Raw genomic sequence first — 21,948 nt, 5'->3', positions numbered from 1 at the left:
TAGTTCGTAGGTATCCGCCTCAAGTATAATTTTATTTATATAAATATAAAACCCCGTCTAAAAAGTACTTTATAGGTTAAATAACGTATGTAACTAATTTTATAAGTTTTTCAACTTCCGTGCATCACCTATTTTGTGGGTTTAAAGTCCAAGTATAACCTTCTTTATAGGATTAAAACTGAGCATAACCTGCTTTGTATGTTATGACTTCAATATAACCTTCATCTTAGGTTTCAATTCCAAGTATAATTTTAATTATTGATAGTAAAAACCCTTCCAAAACGAAATTTATAGTTAAATAACGTAACTTCTTCTATAAGTTTTTCAACTTCCACATATCACCTATTTTATAGGTTTAAAGCCTAAGTATAACCTTCTTTATAGAATTAAAACTGAGTATAACCTGCTTTGTATGTTATGACTTCAATATAACCTTCATGTTAGGTTACAATATCAAGTATAACCTTTTTTATAGATTTAAAAACCCGTGTAAACAGTACTTTAAAGTGTTTTTCTGTTTAAAAAAAATTATATCTTATTTTAAAAACAGTTTTAGGTTTATATATTAAATGCAATGGGGTGTTTTCATAGATTACGATTCTGCTTGTCTCTACAGACTATATTGTGATGTAACCTACTTCATTGATCTTGTTTAAAGGTTGAAACTGTTTCTATAACCTGCTCTTTAAGTTTCTTAAGTTCATGTAAGTCAAGTGCTTAAGTTTCTATTTGGCTTACTTTTTTAGTAGGTTTGAACGTGGTCCCCTTTGTTGCGTCACTCTTGTATCGATTGTGGGACCAGTTTCGATCCCGCCGTCCCCTCTTCGGCTAGTGGGCATCCCCGTTTCAAAATCGACGCTTTATTGATAATAAACAGTTCGTTGGATCGGCCTCGGGCATCGGCTCAGTTGGAGTTGGAGTTGGAGCGAGTCGGTTTGAGGGTCGCCGGCCGGCCAGGGAAAAGACATGAGACGATAGGCACCGGAGGAGGAGGTGACGTGTGATGACCCCAGGGCCGATATGTTCAACTCCAGGAAACCGGACAACCTGGTTCAAAGGCTGCTTCAACTCGCTCAGAAGTTCAACTGTTTCTACTTGGAAGGTAAAGGATTTTAGATGGAGGGACAACACACAAGCTAACTTCACAAAAAAAGAATTTTTTTTTATATAGAACTGTCAATTGGGCTCAAAGAGAGACCTTGATACTGGCGAAAAAATAGTCAGATCCTTGAGAGAGGTAGAAAACTAGGCTAATTGCACATATAATTAAACCACTGATGTGTCATACGACCAAATTTACATTTTCAAAAAAATTTCCTCCTAAAATTTACCATTTCCAAGCCCAAAATTACATTAAACAAGGCTTGAAACATAGAAAAAAATTGTGTCTATGTATAAGAAACATGGTTGACCTAGGTTACCCTCCAAGCAAAAACCCTTTATTGGATTTTTTTTATAGAACTGTCGACTGGGTTCAAAGAGAGACCTTGATCCTGGCGAAAAACTAATTAGATCCTTGAGAGACAGAAAAAACTAGACTAATTGCACAAATAATTAAACCTCATAAGTGTCATATGGCCAAATTTACATTTTTCTAAAAATTTCCCTCCTTAAATTTGTCATTTCCAAGCCCAAAATTACATTAAACAAGGCTTGAAACGTAGAAAAAAAATGTTTATTTACAAGAAAGTTGGTTGACCTAGGCTTTTTTTAAGCTTAAACTATAATATTGACTCTCTGTCTAGGAGGTTGATGATATCATGCCACAATAAATAGACTTTCAATGTCCAATTGATTTTATTACCGACCGGTTTCAACTCGCTGGGGTCATTCTCAAGGTCCTACAATCAAAGTTTCTGATTGTAAATATCAATCCATGTATTTTTTAGTGGTCTAATTGACCAAATTACTTATTTACATTAATTATTCGTTTTATCTAAGGTCTTGGTTGAGTTGATAAGAGATTGAAAAATGGCAAAATAGGAGGAAAAATTCGAAAGATCATGGGGGGGAGTCAGTGTCCAGGTGAATTGGAGTCATCATCAGCAGGTTGTGGGTTCAAATCTCACTCGTGATGCTAACTTTTTCATCTCAACCAAGACTACATAAAAAGAAAAATTAATTGAAATTTCTATCGTTTTACACAATTGTTACAAAAAAATACAAAAAGAAGGGTTTGGCTTGATCTTCTGTGTCTGATGAAGCGCCAACTGACTACTCATTTTTGCTATTTTACAAGCATCATTTGTATATATGAGAGTGAATCTGGCTCATATTCACTGAACCGAACCACCAGTCATAAGTTTGTCTGGTTGATTCTCTTGTATAACATTTAACAGATCTATGGTTAATTTACAAGTTACTATTTGAATTTTTTTTAAATCGCCAAATCTTACCTTCTATGGATGATCCAATCCTACACCATCGCCTTATACAATCTGTAAAAAAAATTAAAATTAAACCATAAAAAACCTAAAGAAATAAAAACCCATATCATTTTTTAAAAAATATATCGAATTTAATATAACAAATGTATTCATTTGTTACCTGATTTTGAAAAGTTAAAAATAAAGGCAAGTGGACGTTTGGAGAGGAAAAACAATTTTTAAACTGAACAGAGATTATTTTTAAAAATTGTTTTTCCTCTCCAAACGTCCACTTGCCTTTATTTTTAACTTTACAAAATCAGGTCATTAGAGGGATGAGATTGACGAGCCATTTAATGACCATCTTTTGAGAGGAAGGTGGATGTGGTGAATGTACTGCTTAGTAGTCTGCACCTTCCTCAACCTCCAATTTTTTCATGTACCAACATTTGATAATTTTAAGAAGAAAAAAAAAGTTTATTATGTTCTAGGGGATTCGTTAAAGAGCAAAAAGCATAATTTTTAGTTATATTTGCTCAAGGTAGAAGGTTATTAAAAGGTTTCTCATTGAACCCAATGTAAGACTAACCATAAAAATTTCACTCTTAATATCAATCATAATCACTAGTTGGTTTAAAAGCATTTTGATATACAAAAATCATACTTCTACCTTTATTTTTTCCTTTAGAAATCTTTAAATGAGGACAATTGTACAGCCATGATAGCCATCAAAGCCATAGGCATCCCCACTACCACCACCTTTTATATTCTTTTCCTCTTACATCAGGTGACATTTCTAAAAAAGAAAAACAAGTTTATTATGCTCTGATATATTTTTTTATGATCAAAAAGCATAATTTTTAACAATATTTGTTCATAATGGAAGGTTATAAAAAGGTTTCATATTGAACCCAATGCAAGACAACTAAAAAAATTAGATTTTAAATAAAAATTTCTGCTCTTCATAATAATCATAATCACTAGTTGGTTTAAAAGCATTTTGATATACTAAAATCATACTTCTACCTTTATTTTTTCCTTTTGAAATCTTTAAATGAGGACAATTGTACAGCCATGATGGCCATCAAAGCCATAGGCATCCCCACTACCACCGCCTTTTATATTTTTTTCCTCTTACATCAGGTGACATTTCTAAAAAAGAAAAACAAGTTTATTATGCTCTGATATATATTTTTTATGAGCAAAAAGCATAATTTTTAAAAATATTTGTTCATAATGGAAGGTTATAAAAAGGTTTCATATTGAACCCAATGCAAGACTTAACTATAAAAATTAGATTTTAAATAAAAATTTCAGCTCTTCATAATAATAATAATCACTATTTGGTTTAAAAGCATTTTGATATACTAAAATCATACTTCTACCTTTATATTTTCCTTTAGAAATCTTTAAATGAGGACAATTGTACAGCCATGATGGCCATCAAAGCCAATGGCATCCCCACTATCACCGCCTTTTGTTCTTTTTCCTCATACATCAGGTGGACAATTCTAAAAAAGAAAAACAAATTTATTATTCCCTGAAATATTCCTTAATGAGCAAAAAGCATAAGTTTTAACAATATTGGTTCATAATGGAAGGGTATTAAAAGGTTTCTCATTGAATGTGACGTAAGACATAACCATAAAAATTAGATTTTAAATAAAAATGGAATGGTCATAAAAGGTTACTAGGTTACTAGGTGATCTGCTCATTTGCATTGATATAATTATAGTTCTCTTTTCTTTTATCTCCGCTTGATCTCTCTCTCTCTCTCTCTCTCTCTCTCTCTCTCTCTCTCTCTCTCTCTCTCTCTCTCTCTCTCTNCTCCCTCTCTCTCTCCTCTCTGTTATCATCCATAATCACTAATCCTCTCCACTCACACACCTAATTCTCAATACTTTCCCCCAAATAATGTTCCTTTAAAATTATGACTTCTTGAATTGAGTAGTTAAGTGGTTAAGTAGTTAAGGCTTAATTAATTGCGTTGTTGATTTTTTTTTCCAGTGCAGATACCTGGAATATTCATTCCTCCTAATCCTCACCAATCACCACACACTCGTTCACCTTCTCAATCCTCACTCCCCTTAATCCTCCTACTAATTGTCTCTATCTCAACCTCTCCATCCATTCCCTCTCTAATCCTTCCTAGGCTCATCCTCGTAAAGTTTACATTTATCGTCCGAGTTGTGTTTCGTTTTCCGGTTGTCCATTTTTAAATGGTGTAGTTATTGTAAAACGTCAGGTTCGATTATTGAGGTATCTTGTTTGATCCTTCTTACACCGTAGGCTAATATTTGATTTGACGAATAAACAAACATCGTTAGACCGAAATAGATCAAAAGCAAAGAAATGATGAGTGTATGTTTATTTTATTGTTGTTTTTCTGCTTTGCTGTTCATTTTGTCGATAAACAACTTATCGGACCGGCAATCGGCATTCCGTCTTCCGCATGGCCGCACGATAAGATACAAGCACTTTTCTTTCAATTTTTTATTTTTCTACCAGGAACGTATAAAATTTTTTTTTTTTTTTTTCAAAAATAGAACCCGCTCCCAGTCCAGCAATGTGCCACATTACGGAATTAGACGGCTCTTATCCCGAACTTCCACCTGTTAGATAAATCACCGGCGTTTAATTCGGTCCCAAGGGATTTTTTCGTCAGTGATGGAACGATAAAATTAAATCCCCTGCACACGGCGAATTATTTATTTTATTTTTCCCCTCCCTAATTTGTGTGCATTTGGGGGGAATAAATCAAATCGCGACTCTATTTACGCCCTACAACATACTGTTGTTCTATTGTTCTATATTTTTTTGTATTGTTTCACTTTTAGTCTTGTGTCCTTTAGCAAGCGTGAGTGGTGTAGAGAGGATTAGCGGGCATCAAATGAACCGCCCAAACGCACAATAATCCTCTCATCTCAATCCTTAATCCTTGTCACTCGTTATCTCTATCTCTAATCCTCTACACTGAAACACTCTCTCATCCTTTCCACTCATTGTATCTGTATCTAATCCTCCATTCTCATAATCCTTTCCACTTATTGTTTCTAGCTCTAATCCTCACCATACATTCTAATCCTTCACTCCATAAACACTGTCCCCTCCCTCTCTCTCACTCTGATCTTCTCTACACATTCTCTTTCTAATCCTTCTGCTCTTAATCTCACTTTACCCTCACTCCCTCTTTCCTTCACTCACTCTCTCTTTCTCTCATCCACTCACTATTTCAAACAGTTGCTCAAACGCTGAATCTATTTGCTCACTTCACTCACTCCTCACTCTGATCTTCCCCACACATTCTCTTTCTAATCCTATCTGCTCGTAGTCTCTCTTTATTCTTTTCTACTCACTAACACTCTTAATTCTTCACACTCATGCTCTCTAATCCTCACCACTCGCAATCCTCTCAGACATTCACTCTCTCTAATCCTCTCCACACATTCTCTATCTAATCCTCTCTGCTCTTTAGTCTTCTCCACACATTCTCTTTTTAATCATCTCTGCTCTTAATCTCTCATTAATCCTATCCACTCACCAGCACTTCACTCTCATTCTCTCTAATCCTCTCCGCTCACAATTCTCTCAGGCATTCCCTCTCACTCCTCTCTCTCTCTCTCTCTCTCTCTCTCTCTCTCTCTCTCTCTCNATCCTATCCTACTCACACTGCTTAATCCTCTCCAGTCAATCTCTCCCTTTCCCTAATCTTGTCCTTGCATAACTTCCCTATAATTTTGCCTAAAACTATTTCTAATCATCTCTTTTTATAATCTCCTTACTCATCTCCACTCAAACACACTCTGATCCTCTCTGCACATACTCTAGGTCTATTTCTTACTTACACTGGCACTCAAACTCTGCCTACCCCCTCACTAATCTTTATTCCTTTCTGTAATGTTATAACGGTGTGATGATAGTCCATTTTCTCCATTTCTCACAAGCAACAAATGTTCCAGGCCTACAGAAAGGCGATTATCGTCCTTTTGTAGTCGGAGGGGAGCAGGTCGGCCTGATCGGACCCGATGTGAGCTCAGCTCTCCAAGACCATCCAAATGTGTTCCACCTAGACTCACATGCCGTCTCACTCAACCCAGCGTTTCGCGACTACAAGGAGAGGTCGGCAAGGATGGCCGAGGTGCTCAACCAGTGGAGGCGGGCGGGTAGGTTCGAGGCCCTGAATGGCTGGAGGGATGAAGTGAGTAAACAGCAATAGTTAAAGAAGAGTGGTTTTTGTTCTAATTTTTCTCTCTCAATCTTGCAGTGTTTTGAGATAAGGAGGGTCTTCTCAGCAGAGCCCCTGCTTAAAATGGACAGATCAGCAACTTGTAAGTATAACTACAAAACAAAACAAAAAAAACCTAGAAGTAGAGAAACTGGGGGAAAAAAGATTATGGTGTTTTGATGTGTGACAAATGAACTTTGTGGCCGGGCTCTCAAAGGTCTCTTTGGCATATGCAAGTACGGCGTGACGATCACTGGTTTCGTCAAAGACCGTCTTGGAGAAGAGAAAGGCCTCAAGATCTGGCTCCAGAGGAGGTCGGCGACGAAACAGACATGGCCTGGAAAGTGGGACAACATGGTAAGCCTTCTAAAATATTTTACCTATTGTTTTTAATTTTAAAAATAAAAATAAAATAAAAACTTACCCAGTATGTATATTTTTTAATGTCATAGATGTGATCCGTTATATTTGGTAAACATTTGAAGAATTTAAAAAAAAGATATAAATGTTCATTTGTTTTTTCTGTTTTTTTCCCTTTCAAATTGTGAAAATAGGTCGCCGGTGGCCTCTCGGTCGGCTACGGCGTCCTCGAGACTGCTCACAAAGAGGCGGCTGAGGAGGCTTCGATACCACCGAGCCTCCTTAAGAACCTCACGTCGGTCGGATGTGTTTCGTAAGCCAATCAACACTAAGCAATAACGCATCCCCTAATTTTTATTTATTACATTTTCTTTCAAAGGTTTTACTATGAGTCGGAACGGGGGATCTTTCCAAACACGGAGTTTGTCTACGACTTAGAACTTCCGCCCGACTTCGTGCCAACAAACAACGATGGCGAGGTTGACAAATTCGAGCTGCTGACAGCAAATGTAAGCGATTCTAATAGTTCAACTCCTGACAGTGAAATTACGAAAGGATTGGTTGAACTTAAATATGCACTACTCCCACTGGTGTAAGAAAGTGTTAGAAAGAAAAGAAAAAGAGTGGAGAGGATTCGTGAGAGTGTGCAAGACGGAGTTGGATTATAGGGAGAGTTTGAGAAGATAGGTTTAAAATATTTGAATGAGAGTTATTGAGATGATTAGAAGATTTACAGATAGAGATTGGAGTGGTTTAGAGAGAGTGGAAGTTAAGTGGTGAGGATTAGAAGAAAAACGTTCAGGTGGAGAGGATTGATCATATTTTTGAGTGGTGGGAGTTACGTGGTGAGCGAGGTCATTTGAGTGGTGAGGATATAAGAGGGGGAGTACTTGGTGAGGATGAGAAAGATCAAGTGGAAATTAGGAGAATTTGAATTGCGAGTATCGAAAAAGATTGAATGAAGAGGATTAGAAGAAATTTGAATTGAGGGGATTAGTCAGTTTTTGAGTGGTGAGGATTAGAAAAGGGGGGGGTTAAACGGTGATAATTAGAAAAAAGATTGTGTGGATAGGTTTAGAACGAGTGGGGGGAGTAAAGTGGTGAAAATAGTCATATTTTTGAGTGGTGAGGATAAAAGAGAGGGGGGAGTACGAGGTGAAAGATCAAGTGGAAATTAGGAGAATTCGAATTGTGGGGATTAGTCATGATTTCGAGTGGTGAGGAAGGATAGACAGGTGGTTAAACGGTGAGGATTAGAAAAAAGATAAGTGGATAGGATTCAAATGAGTGGATGGGGTAATTGGTGAGGTTAGATAAAAATTAATGCAGAAGTTTAGAGAGAGTTTAATTGTGTGGAAAGGATTCTTTTAATTGCAAGGTCATTTGAGTGGTGAGGATGAGAGTGAGTGTACTCACATGGTGATGATTAGATAATGGTCATTTGAATGGAAATAATTAGCCAGATTTAAGTGGTAAGATTAAGAGAAAGCACCATTTACGCCCGTGGGTAAGAGAAAGTTTGAGTGATGAGGATTAGAGAGAGAGATTGTTGGAGTAGTGAGGATTAGAGAATCTGTGGAGAGGATTAGTGAGAGTATGTTTGAGTAGTGAGGATTAGAGAAAGATTGAGTGGAGATTATAGAGGGAGGGAGAGGGGGTGTGAGTGGTGAGTAATAGCGAAAGTTTGAATGGTGAGGATTAGAGAGTCTGTGGAGAGGATTAGTGAGAGTATGCTTGAGTAGTATTAGAGAAAGATTGAGTGGAGATTATAGTGGGAGGGTGGGGTGGTGTGTGTGTGTGTGTGTGTGTGTGTATGTGTGTGCGCGCGCGCGCGTGCGTGCGTGCGTGTGTGTGTGTGTGTGGTGAGTAATAGCGAAAGTTTGAGTGGTGAGGATTGGCAAAAGTGTCTGGAGAGGATTAGTGAGAGTAGTGTGACACGCGTATTTGTATGTGATTCCATGAGAATGACAGAGGATTAGTGATCAAGGAATGGAATCTAGCCAGTTTAAGATAAGACTAAAGAGATTAAGAGTGGATAATAGGAAAAATAAATGATAATGAAGTGGCCTATGGAGCATGAGAGGATAATATTGTATGGATTAGCGAGAGAATTAGTGATATTGATATTGTACGGATTTGTCACATTGTGAATTTTCCTCTTCTCAGGAATTGGTTGAAAGGCTTTTCTCACCCGACTTCAAGACGACGAGCTGCCCCGTAGTTGTTGACTTTCTAATAAGGCATGGCATCATCTCACCTGACAACGGTATGAGCCTTGTAGGATATAAAACTGTACGATGATGATAATTTGCTTCTCTTTTTTTTTCTGTTTCCTAGATCCGCATTTCCCGCAGTTGGTCGAGCTCCTGCACGTCCCGCTCCAGTCAATTTACAAGCCGGTGCCATTCAAGAATGGGACATCGCAATGATCTCAGCGTTTAAAGAAGAAGAAATGTTTGGTGAGGGGGGGATTTCGAGGGGATCAAGTAAAAGAGAGAAGACGAATCTGTTTCGATCATTTCTTTTCTTGGTTAGGGGGGCCGATTACGAGTCCCATCCCCCGCATTTTTGACTCAACCAATTAATTATACTTTTAAGCCTACATTCAGCATTAGATAATCAACTGCGTATTTGTACGAGACACCGTCGAGTATTTTTTTATTATTATTGATGAGTTTTAATCAAGGATACGCTGTGATTTTTACTTTTTTAAACAAGGGGGATTAAAACAACCGAATAGTTTGAAATTATTAGGACTCCCTCGTATGCGTTTGAGTTGTTTTTTTATGTTTTAGCTTTTGATAGACATGAGGGAGTCTTCACATACCAGGACGTCTAGTCATAAAAATGAAAAAAAAATCTAACTTTGTTATTCCCCTTCTGCGTACTATGTACTAATTGTACAACTCATTTCTTTTTGTCTATCACTTTTTCTTTTTTGTTTTTATTGTATGTATATTTATAGTTATATATATTTTTTTGCTTTTTGTTCTTTTTTATTCTAAACTGTATGTCAAATGCTAGTCAAAAAAATACAATGTAATATTTAAAAAATAATGATAATAAAAACCAGATGACTTCATTGTATCGTTTTTTAAAACAATATAATAAGAATGTGTAAGTTGTCTGGACAAAAAAAAAGTACATTTATGCATCAGATAAATTGTATTGAATTGAATTCAAATAAAATATTTATAGAAAACATTGTAGTTTAATGTTGAAATTAAGTATCAGAATGATGGGAACTACCAGGAGCATGAGCAGAATATTGAAAAGATATCATTATTCATGTGAGTTGGCTCAGTTGATCTACTGATCTTTCATGGGAGTTGGCTCAGTTGATCTACTGATCATTCATGGGAGTTAGCTCAGTGGATCTCACAAATCGTTCATGGGAGTTGTTGGCTCAGTGGGTCTCACTAATCCTTCATGGGAGTTGGCTCAGTTGATCTATTGATCGTTCATGGGAGTTGGCTCAATGGGTCCACTAATCCTTCATGGGAGTTGGCTCAATTGATCTACTGATCATTCATGGAAGTTGGACCCCTGGTCATTCATGGGATTTGGCTCAGTTGGGCTTCTGATCGTTCATGGGAGTTGGCTAAATGGGTCTCACTAATCCTTCATGGGATTTGGCTCAGTTGATCGATTCATCGTTCATGGGAGTTGGCTCAATTGATCTACTGATCATTCATGGAAGTTGGCTCAGTTGATCGATTCATAGTTCATGGGAGTTGGCTCAGTTGATCCATTGATCATTCATGGGAGTTGGCTCAATGGGTCTCACTAATCCTTCATGGGAGTTGGCTCAGTTGATCTCACAAATCGTTCATGGGAGTTGGCTCAATTGATCAACTGATCATTCATGGAAGTTGGACCCCTGGTCATTCATGGAAGTTGGACCCCTGGTCATTCATGGGATTTGGCTCAGTTGGGCTTCTGATCTATCATGAGAGTTGGCTCAGTTGGGCTTCTGATCATTCATGGGAATTGGCTCAGTTGGGCTCCTGATCGTTCATGGGCGTTGATTCAGTTGGTCTACTGAACGTTCATGGGAGTTGGCTCAGTGGATCTCACTATTCGTTCATGAGAGTTGGCTCAGTTGGGCCCTGATCGTTCATGGGAGTTGGCTCAGTTGATCTATTGATCGTTCATGGTGGTGTCGACTCAGTTGATATTCCCATCTTTCATGGGAGTTGGTTCAGTGTATCTACTGGTCGTTCATGGGAGTTCGCTCAGTTCAGGAATGCAGGGAAAGAAGGGGAATTATTTTCAAGAGAAACAAATCATACAAGTATACTTTTACAACTGTATAATGTTGTCTAAAATGGCAATTTGTATACAAATTAAAAAACAAAATATAAAAAATGTTATTTCAATATGAAACGATCCTGGTGTCAGGTTCAGACTGCTATTTGAAAAAAACACCCAAGTGATTTTCCAAACGACCGAATGACTCGGTTTGTTCAAGATTCAGTATCGGTACTTGGTCGAGTAGTCCTTCGGCGAGACGACGAGACCCCGTCCCTTCCTCGCGCCTCGATAGACCGTCTCGACTATATCTATCATCTCCTGTTTGTCTTCGAGGGCCCAGTTGATCTTGTTGTTGTTCCCCGTACCGAGATCGATCATAATGTGCTTGTTGCGGAAGAAAAACATGACCGTACACGGGTCGTACAGTTCGTACATCTTGTTGAAGTCGGGCACCTTAGTTATATCAACGAGGTAGATGACTGCGAAGTTCTTCACCTTCTCCGCGATGCTGTACAACACCTCGTCCATCTTCATGCACGTCGGGTCCCAGTCGTGGCCGAAACGGATCACCTGGGCGGAAAACAAACCTATTGGATAATGAATTGAACGAGCGAGGACGTGCGGATCGAGAAAAAGACAATACTTACAACAACCCTGTCCTCTTCTGACAGTATGGCCTGGTCGACCTGCCATCCGTTGTGAAGGTGACTCAGCATATAAGACATGTTGGCTGCTTATATAATACAAAATCAATCCAAAAGAAAGCAAATAAGCTGGGATTCGGCGTAAAACTATGCCGGTATGCTGAGTTGGCCGAGCGACCCGTATCGAGAAGATGCACGAAGGTTACCAATTGCAAGAGGTTACCCGTAATGACGTCACTCATTCCTCCGTTTTGCGAACCAAATAAACCGGCAAAAAATTAATTTAAATTTCTATACGATTTAATTAACAAATAATCAACAAATTAAACGGGAACCCAAGCGAGACCGGGCGTATATCGTAAATAAAGTCAAATATCACAACAACCATGTCCCCTTCTGACAGCCTGGTAGACCTGCCACCCGTTGTCAATACGTCTTAGCATGTAAGACAACTCTGGTATTTAACATATATATCCGAAGGAAAAATATTCTGTGTATCGTACAAATATGCCCGTATGCTTGCTTTGCGCGAAGATTATGACTATTCGGTATGTGTTAACTAAGCCAACTCTCATGAACGGTAATGAGCCAACTCCCATGAAAGATGGGAATATCAACGGAGTCGATTACCATGAACGATAAATAGATCAACTGAGCGAACTCCCATGAATGATCAGAAGCCAAACTGAGCCAACTCCCATGAACGATCAGTAGACCAATGAGTCAATTCCCATGAACGATAAGAAAATCAACTGACCCAACTCCTACGAACGATCAGTAGATAACTGAGCCAACTCCCATGAACGAATAATGATATCCACTGAGCCAACTCCCGTGAACGAGATCCACTGAGCCAATTCCCATGAACGATCAGTAGATGAACTGAGCCAACTCCCATGAACGATCAATAGATCAACTGAGCCAACTCCCGTGAACGATCATTAGATCAACTGAACCAACGTCCATGAATGTTCAGTAGACCAACTGAGTCAACTCCCATGAACGATAAGATCAACTGAGCCAACTTACACGAATGATCAGAAGCCCAACTGAGCCAACTCCCACGAACCATCAGTAGACCAATGAGTCAATTCCCATGAACGATAAGAAAATCAACTGAGCCAATTCCCATGAATAATCAGTAGATCAACTGAGCCAACTCCTATGAACGATCAGTAGATCAACTGAGCCAACTCCCCTGAACGATTAGTTAAATCAACTGAGCAAACTCTTATGAATCTGTTCATTCTCCTGATTGTTTTTACCATTCTGACACTTGCGAACACAGTTTAAACATTGAAACAAAAAATAAAATCAATTTAATAATATTATATATTTTTGAATGCAAAGATTGATACAATAAAATTATTGACCAATTAAAAATAAAACAATATATTCCCTATTTTCACGATTATATCATAAATACATATATAAAAAACATGTGAGTGTGTGTGCACGTATTTACAAAATAGGTAAGTTTTTATTTATGTATAAATATACGTATAAATGCGTGATTAAAAAGAAAAAAAGAAGGATTTAATGGCGTGATTATTAAGCGGGCGCATATGGTGGATTTCCTTCCTTTTTTCAGACGACAGAACACTGTTGCCATCCGCCGCATGTCGTCTGCAATGCGCCTTCGTTCCCGTCGACCGATATCGTCTTGTTCAGGTTGAACGATTCCCAAAGGCCTGGTGTCTGTATTATCTGAAAGAAAACAAAAAATTGTATTGTTAAGCATACTTTTTTGCTTCCTGTTCTTACTTTTTCCACTAGCTCTTCGAAGGCACACTGTACGCCGTCTTTCGTCTTGGCGCTCGATTCAATGAAAAGTGTCGCGTGCCGGCTGGCGAACTTGAGACCGTCATCTCGGCTCACCTCCCGCCCGGGCTTGTCGATCTTGTTACCGACGACCATTCTGACGATGTTTGACTTGGTTGAGTACGTGTCGAGCTCCGTGAGCCAAGTCTCAAGTTTTGCGAACGTCGATGACTGGGTCACATCGTAGACAAGTATGGCACCCTGTGCATCACGGTAATAGCTGGGTGTAAGCGTACGGAACCTTTCCTGTCCAGCTGTATCCTGGTAAATATATAAAAATACATATCCATACATGTTTTGTTTTAATAATAAAAATCCTTACCCAAATGGCAAGTCTCACTGTATTACCATCCATCGTTAGTTTTTTTGTCTTGAAATCAACACCAATCGTCAGCGATTGTTCAGGATCAAATTTATCCTCAGTGAACCTCATCAGCAGACTGTTTAGTAAAAAAATATCGTCAGATTAGAAATGAAGCATCGGAAGATTAGGCCAAGTATAATCTATCCATTTTATCTGGCAAAAAAATTCACACCAGAAACCGTCTTATAGTCTGACTTTATGAAAGGTTCCATCGGATCATAATGATTTAGTACACGTGAAGTGGCCTTTTTGGAATGAGATCTTGCCAGGAAGGTGTTTTAGAACTAATTGAACGTTCCGTACGGAATATGTCCATGATCTAGGCGTTGTGGAAGGTTCTGCCGGATTGAAATTACAACAGGTAAATCTATATTGCCGATACATATATAAATTTACCAAGGGCAGACATGATGGTAAATTGGCAAAGCAGCCATTTTGGAACCCAATCTTGTATGGAAGATGTTTATTCCTAATGAAATCATCTGTGCGGACATGTCTCATGATCCGACCTTGAGGAAGATTCCGCCAGATTGGATTTACACATTTGTCATAGAAAACTTTCTATAATAATTTTAAATCGACAAACGACAGACATGATGACTGGCAAAGTGACCATTTCGATAACGGAACGTCGAATGGAAGCCGTTTCTTCAGTATGTTCGCTGACCGACCTCAGGCAGTCGCATTGAAATGTACAAAATAAATTGAAATTTACTCAATGTAAACATGACCGCCTATCAGCCAGTAAACCGTTCCAATGGATACGTACGGATACCACCGTACAATTGAAATTTTTGGATAAATGACCAGACCAAAATTGCATCCGGTGATGCAACCGACTAGCCTAAGACAATTCCAGACCATGATACTAAATTCAAGGCCGTGAATCACTATTGGACAACAAAGGCTGGACTGATTTGTTAATGTTCGTTTTTTTAATAACGTCTCTTTTTTTCCGGACGTTGTAAAAAATGGTCAAATACAATGTTAAAAATGATAAAAACGTTCACCTAGACTTCCCAACTCCGCTCTCGCCTATGATGAGTATCTTCAAAGTGGTCAGCACGTCCTCTTCCATCGCGGCTCATACAAAAAAAACCCTATTCTAGGTTTATTATCGTATGGGATTTTTCCAAAACTGTTTAAAACAAAAATTAAAAAAAAAAATATTCTAAGGATAATAAAATTAGAAAATACAACTCGGTCTTCTGAGCTGGGGCCCAGTTCGAGTATTTTAAGTTTACACACTGATCAGGCACTTTTGGCCTTGTGATGTCACTGTTCCCAACACGTGATAACATTATACAAAAAAAGGTTTTTCGGTTTTTTTCTGTCCTTTTTTTCTTTTATTTTTGTTTAAATACAGTTTATTGTCTTTTTGTATATTTTTACGGTAATTGTTAGTTGTTTTTTTAAAAGAAACAGTCAAATTGGTAGTTTTTGAAAATAGAATAATGGCCGACTGTTTTTGGATGTTGAGTTAATTTTTGTTTATTTATTAGTGTTTTTTTCAAACTAGATTCTTTTATCGATTTAGATTTTTTAGTTTTTGAGTTTTTTTCTGTAATGTTAATAATTTTAGAGTTTAATCGTGGAAAGTGTACCTGTTCGCGTGTGCCTTCTTGATACGCCGGTGGCCACGACCCGAAACCGTGCTCCTTCTATCTTTTTGACCGAGAGACGGGTCCCGTGTCGCCGATTTTCCCCTTTTTTTAACGTCCTTTTTTCCTCAGTTCCAAGGCGAGATTTCCTTCGCCGAATCTAGAAATCCGAACGAGAGGAGAAGAGAAACGAAAAAAAAGATCCAAATCGGCGATCGTATCCGTTTTTTTGATATCCGTTGACCCGTGTGACTAAAGAGTGAGAGACGATGCCCTCGGACGCGAAGAAGAAGCAGGCCCAGAAGAAGAAGGAAGCAGCGAAGGCGAGGCAGTCGGGGAAGAAGCCGGCCCAAAGGCCTGCAGAAAACGGCGATGGCAAGGACCAACCTGCAGAAGGGGCATCCAACGGGACAGCGGAGCTGAGCGCGGAAGGTGAGCCGGCGTGGGACAAAGAGTGAAAAACCTTCACTTATTAAACTCCAATTTTTTATAAAATTTGCCAATTAAAAACACAAACTTTAAAGAAATAACAAAAAAACAGTCTAATCTGGATAGACATTAACATAATTATAGTCTTGCATGGTCGCCATGTAACTGTCTCAGTCTTCCCAGCCTTCCAAACAACTTAACAAAAATTAATAATCATATCTGATTTCTGTCATGTCTTGTCAATCATATTTATGTCATGATATCATATAGATTTGACTTATGTCAAATCTTAAAGACTGCGATATTTGTCAGTGTTGTCATTGTGTGGTATAAGTCTAGCCAACTTAATTTTTTTTACAGAGGCATTGTGTTTGAAATTGGAAGCAGATGCGAGGCTGAACGCTGAGGCAAGATCGTGCACCGGCTCGCTCGCCGTACACCCGAGGTCGAGGGACGTCAAAATCGATAATTTCAGCATTACCTTCCACGGCTGTGAACTGCTCCAGGACACGCGGCTCGAGCTCAACTGCGGACGACGTTATGGTGTCATCGGGCTCAACGGTAGTGGCAAATCAACCCTGCTCGCCGTACTAGGCAACCGTGAGGTACCGATACCGGACCACATTGACATATTCCATCTTACGAGAGAGATGCCCGCTTCGGACAAGACGGCGCTCGAATGCGTCATGGAAGTTGATGAAGAGCGCGTACGGCTCGAGGAGCTCGCCGATCAGCTTGTAGCATGCGAAGACGATGGTAATTGGGCATACAACCACTTCTGCTAACTAGTAACACATCCACGATTTACTTACACCTGTCATCACACTCTTGACCCTGGTTGACATATTATGCACGAACTATTGACTTGGTTTCCGAAATCACACCTCGTACTTCCACTATTGATATTTTTGTTGACATTGCACTTTTGCTACATCAACTTTTTATTTTTGATTGACCTATCATATTTATAATGCAAGAACTATTGACTGTTTGTCACATACCACATTTGTGCTACAGCCACTATTGACTTTGGTCAACATATCACACTTATTATGCAAGAATTTTTTTTTACACCACACTATTGAATCATTCACAATCGTTGATAAATCGTTCTTATAATTTATGAACAAATTATGGGAGCTCTGAAGCATTCAATCTATACCTGTGTGAAGCAAACAAGGACAAACTATTCACTTTGGTTAAAATGTCTCATTTATTATGCAAGAACTATTGACTTTTCCAGGCATAGCACTTGTGCTACATCCATTATCGTCTTTGGCTGACATATTATGCAAGAATTATTGGCCATTTTTTGGACATGACATGCATTATTGACTTTTACCAAAATATCAGACATACAATATTAACTTGGCTAAAATTGCACTTTTCATACCTACACTATTGACTTAGGTTAACATGTTTTGTAATTCATTCTCTTTGACCTTGGCCAACATATTGTACAATAACTATTGACTTTGTTTCTTACGTCCACTTTTGACTGACATCATGCAATGTCTTATTCTTGACATGTCTTAAGTTCACATTTATAGTGCAAGGACTTTGGTCAACATAGCACACTTATTTCTGTTATTGACAGGCGTGGACATAGCACAAGAATTGACTTGTGTTGACATATTATGCAAGAACTTTTTACTTTGGTCAAAATATCACTTTTTTCCACTATTGATTGCATTGATATATCACATTTATAGTGCAAGAACTTTGGTCAAAATGTCACACTTCTTCCACTATTGACTTACGTTGACAAATCACACTTATTATGCAAGAACTATTGATTTAGTCAAAATATCCCACTTTTCCCACTATTGTTGACTTTGGTCAAAATATCACACATTTTTACACTATTGACTTACGTTGACATATCACTTATTATGCAAGAACTGTTGATTTTGGTCAAAATGTCACACTTTTTTCCACTATTGACTTATATATATAGTGTGTATGTATGATATGAATATAATCACACTTATTATGCAAGAACTTTTTACTTTGGTCAAAATATCACTTTCGCACTACTTACTATATGACAGCATTTTAAAACATTTTTTTTCTCTGTCATTATAGAATCGCAGGAACAGTTGATGGACATATATGAAAGGTTGGATGACCTGGCCGCCGACACGGCCCAGGCTAGAGCCGGCTACATACTCCACGGTCTTGGCTTCTCGAAAGAGATGCAGCAGAAGAAGACGAAAGACTTCTCCGGAGGTTGGCGCATGCGCATCGCCCTCGCAAGGGCGCTCTACGTCAAACCGCATCTCCTCCTTCTGGACGAGCCGACCAACCACCTTGACTTGGACGCCTGTGTCTGGCTCGAAGAAGAGCTCAAAACATATAAAAGGATTCTCGTTATCATATCGCATTCGCAGGATTTCATGAATGGTGTTTGTACGAATATAATTCATTTAAACAAGAAAAGGCTTAAATATTTCACTGTAAGTTGTAAAAAATACCCAACACATTGTATTGGAGAAGTTTTGTTATATATATATTTTTTTATTGTTTTAATTTAGGGTAATTATGACGCTTTTGTACGTACGAGGCTGGAGCTTCTTGAAAATCAGATGAAGCAGTACAACTGGGAACAAGATCAGATTGCCCACATGAAGGTATGTACAAGCCATTTCCACTTCCCGATCTATTTTGAATAAATCTATACTTTTTTTATATTGTAGAATTACATTGCACGGTTTGGCCATGGTTCTGCGAAATTGGCGAGACAGGCGCAGTCGAAGGAGAAGACTCTGGCCAAGATGGTCGCCCAGGGCCTGACCGAGAAGGTTATAACCGATAAGACAGTTACATTTTATTTTCCGTCCTGTGGCACAATACCCCCGCCTGTCATCATGGTTCAGGTGAGTCTTTTGAAAGATCGTTTGATACAATTTTATTCCCATAATGACGAGATCAAAATGAAACTTTATTTTGTGCACGCAGAATGTCAGCTTCCGTTACTCCGATCTGACGCCTTGGATATACAAGAATCTCGAATTTGGTATCGACCTCGACACGAGGGTGGCACTAGTCGGGCCAAACGGTGCCGGCAAGTCAACCCTTTTGAAGCTCTTGTACGGCGAGCTGATACCAAATGAGGGCATGATACGTAAGAACTCGCATCTGAGGATAGCACGCTACCACCAGCACCTGCACGAACTCCTCGATCTCGACATATCCCCACTAGATTACATGTTAAAATCTTTCCCCGATGTTAAAGAACGAGAGGAGATGAGGAAGATCATCGGCCGGTATGGCTTGACAGGGAGGCAACAGGTAAAATACATAAAAACCCTTACTAATATTTTCTTTTCATTTCCTCATCCTATAAAAAAAATCCATGGTACATCATGGCCGACATAGCACACTTGTGATACATCCACAATTGACTTACATTTAATATATCACACTTATAATGCAAGACCTGTTGTCTTTGGATAACATATCGCACTTATGATATTTTGTCTATTGACTGGCCACATTGTGCTTTTCATACATCTTCTATGGACTTTGACTGACATCTCATTTTATATTCATTCACTAATAACTTAAGGTGGATTATCACACTTGTGGTACATTCAATATTGACTTAAGGTCAACTATTAAGCTGGGCGCACACTTGGTTGGTGGGGAGGGTCGGAATTTAGTCAGAACATTATGTAGGAAACGCTCTCGATCGCATTGGTTGAATTTTTCCCCTACATCTGACTTCCACTGCGGTTTAGTGTTGTTTTTACATTTTCAGGAGCCCCGTGTGACAATTGATCAGAGGTGTTCACATCACACTTGTAATGCAAGAACTATTGACTTTGCTCAAAATATCACACTTTTTTCCACTATTGACTTATGCTGATATATCACACTTTTTATCTGCCCATTATTGCCTTATGGTTGATATATCACATTTGTGATTCATTGACATTTGCACTTGTCATCAGGAATTTTTTTTTCATATACTAAAAATGACACTTGTGCATTTTTTAGGTGTGTCCGATTCGACAGCTGTCAGACGGGCAGCGTTGCCGAGTTGTCTTTGCCTACCTTGCGTGGCAAGCGCCACACTTGCTCCTCCTCGATGAACCAACTAACCATCTGGACATGGAGACAATCGATGCTCTGGCCGACGCCATAAACGAGTTTGAGGGCGGGATGGTGCTAGTATCGCACGACTTCAGACTCATAAGCCAGGTGAGGAGTCGAATGACGGCTCGTCATAATTTTGAAATATTTTATTGATTTTTTTTCTTTGCACCAGGTCGCCGAAGAGATTTGGGTGTGTGAGAAGGGCACCGTCACGAAATGGCAGGGCGGTATCCAAGAATACAAGGAGCACCTCAAGGCCAAGATCCTTAAAGATGCAAATAAAAAGAAATAATAAAAAATGAAAAGTACCAAAAAAGCCCGATTTTTATTTTCTCTCTCGTAATGACGAAACGACCGTCTTTCTCAATTTGCAACAATAAATAAATATTAACAAAATAAGAGCACTTGTATAATGAAATTTGACAAGTAACGCAAAAAATTTAATGAGAAATCCCATGGATTCCTCTTATTCTTAATATTAATTCAAAAAATTATTATATTAATTGTTCGTTAATTATTTATTGTTCTTAAAGTAATTTTTTTATTTACTCCAAATTTTCCAATTTTAAACGTTCCTATTAGGCGACGATGGTTGATTATTGAAAAATAAAAGTTTTCAAAAATTTGTCGATTTTTTTTTTTAATTCAAAATCTTAGTACTTAAGTCACAAAATGTGGTCTGCATAACTCATAAAATCTCCAAAGACCGCATACACTACTGCTTTTTACCAACATATCACACTTGCAATGCAATCATTATTGACTGTTTTCTGATAACATAATGGTGTTAAATGCACTATTGGCTTAGGTTGACAAATAGCACTAATAATGAAAAATTATTAACTTTAGTCAAAATATCTCACTTATAGTGCTAGAACTATTGACTGTTTTTTTGACACATTATGTAAGAAATATGACTGGTTCTGAGATGACATTTATTATGCAAAAACTATGAAATTTCGTCAAAATGTCACACTTTCATACATATTCACTATAAATTACACTATAATTTTGATTCATCCACTATTAGTGAAAATATCACATTTATTATGCAAGAACTATTGACTGTTTTTTTGGATGTAACACTTGTTATTAGTGACATATTGCACTTATGCATGAATTATCAACTTTTGCAGACATATTGTGCAAGAAATATAGACGTTAGTTCTATCATCACACTTGTGATTTGTCCACTATTGACCTTGAGTGACATATCGCACTTATTGCGCATTAATTATTGACTTTTGCTGAAATATTACTCAAGAACTATTGATTTTTGTTCTGTCATCACACTTGTGATTCGTCCACTATTGACTTTAGCTGACATCACACTTATTATGCAACAGCTATTGTGCTTTGCCAACATATTATGTAAGAACTATTGTTGTTGATTTTATTATCACACTTGTGATTCATCCACTAGTGACTGAGTGACACATCAAACCTGTGAATCATTCACTATTGACTTCTGACAGCACACTTTTTATTTTCAAATAGTCCTACTTAATCGTGATGAGGTAGGTAGTAAAAATTAGGGGTGCAATTTTTTGTAATAATCTTTATTTACAAGGATAAATAATAAAAGAATAGAAATCAACTAACATTTTTTTGGAAAATGTATTATTTTACTACTGTCGGACAACATTACTAAAACGAATAAACTTTTTTTGGTCGATTAGTGAAAAATTTTGTCCAAAACATTGGAGTGTTTTGAGAATCAGTCTTTTTAATGGCTATTTCAAAAACATTGCCATTAAAAAGTAACTTAAAAACAATCAAATAAAAA

At 38.0% G+C, this 21,948-nt stretch overlaps 5 protein-coding genes across 5 annotated transcripts in view; 2 read left to right on the top strand and 3 right to left on the bottom strand.

The window, feature by feature from the left end:
• The window catches only part of LOC106671952, a 35,412-nt gene extending 31,370 nt beyond the window's left edge, over positions 1-4,042 (bottom strand). The window contains exons 1-4 of the mRNA XM_024227525.1: positions 3,752-4,042; positions 3,393-3,518; positions 3,037-3,162; positions 2,397-2,438 (exon numbers count right to left, since the gene is read on the bottom strand). The gene's annotated coding sequence lies outside the window, so the exon portion shown is untranslated. The remainder of the gene's footprint in view (positions 1-2,396; positions 2,439-3,036; positions 3,163-3,392; positions 3,519-3,751) is intronic.
• On the top strand, positions 827-10,148 carry LOC106671951 (uncharacterized protein YJR142W). The gene is made up of 8 exons (XM_014402963.2): positions 827-1,102; positions 6,326-6,564; positions 6,631-6,694; positions 6,809-6,948; positions 7,146-7,264; positions 7,331-7,460; positions 9,118-9,217; positions 9,289-10,148. Exons 1-8 carry the CDS (start codon positions 1,021-1,023, stop codon positions 9,378-9,380), a joined length of 966 nt encoding a protein of 321 aa, XP_014258449.1. The 5' UTR covers positions 827-1,020; the 3' UTR covers positions 9,381-10,148.
• Positions 10,149-11,246: 1,098 nt separating this feature from the next.
• On the bottom strand, positions 11,247-12,080 carry LOC106671936 (thioredoxin-like protein 4A). The gene is made up of 2 exons (XM_014402931.2): positions 11,853-12,080; positions 11,247-11,775 (listed from the first exon to the last, which is right to left on the bottom strand). Exons 1-2 carry the CDS (start codon positions 11,928-11,930, stop codon positions 11,425-11,427), a joined length of 429 nt encoding a protein of 142 aa, XP_014258417.1. The 5' UTR covers positions 11,931-12,080; the 3' UTR covers positions 11,247-11,424.
• Positions 12,081-13,216: 1,136 nt separating this feature from the next.
• LOC106671935 (ras-related protein Rab-18-B-like) lies at positions 13,217-15,647 on the bottom strand. Its single transcript, XM_014402930.2, has 4 exons — positions 15,045-15,647; positions 13,993-14,110; positions 13,614-13,931; positions 13,217-13,556 (listed from the first exon to the last, which is right to left on the bottom strand). The coding sequence occupies exons 1-4, from the start codon at positions 15,110-15,112 to the stop codon at positions 13,437-13,439; spliced, it is 624 nt and encodes a 207-aa protein (XP_014258416.1). The 5' UTR covers positions 15,113-15,647; the 3' UTR covers positions 13,217-13,436.
• Positions 15,648-15,653: 6 nt separating this feature from the next.
• On the top strand, positions 15,654-20,665 carry LOC106671934 (ATP-binding cassette sub-family F member 2). Its single transcript, XM_014402929.2, has 8 exons — positions 15,654-16,067; positions 16,425-16,820; positions 18,150-18,520; positions 18,599-18,694; positions 18,761-18,940; positions 19,023-19,355; positions 20,064-20,267; positions 20,335-20,665. Exons 1-8 carry the CDS (start codon positions 15,905-15,907, stop codon positions 20,452-20,454), a joined length of 1,863 nt encoding a protein of 620 aa, XP_014258415.1. The 5' UTR covers positions 15,654-15,904; the 3' UTR covers positions 20,455-20,665.
• Positions 20,666-21,948: the final 1,283 nt, after the last annotated feature.

This window comes from Cimex lectularius, unplaced genomic scaffold, assembly GCF_000648675.2.
Source record: "Cimex lectularius strain Harlan isolate CLEC.00 unplaced genomic scaffold, Clec_2.1 scaffold14, whole genome shotgun sequence".
NCBI lineage: Eukaryota > Metazoa > Arthropoda > Insecta > Hemiptera > Cimicidae > Cimex > Cimex lectularius.
The sequence above is the reverse complement of the archived record's forward strand: the minus strand, read 5'-3'. Positions and strand labels throughout refer to the sequence as shown.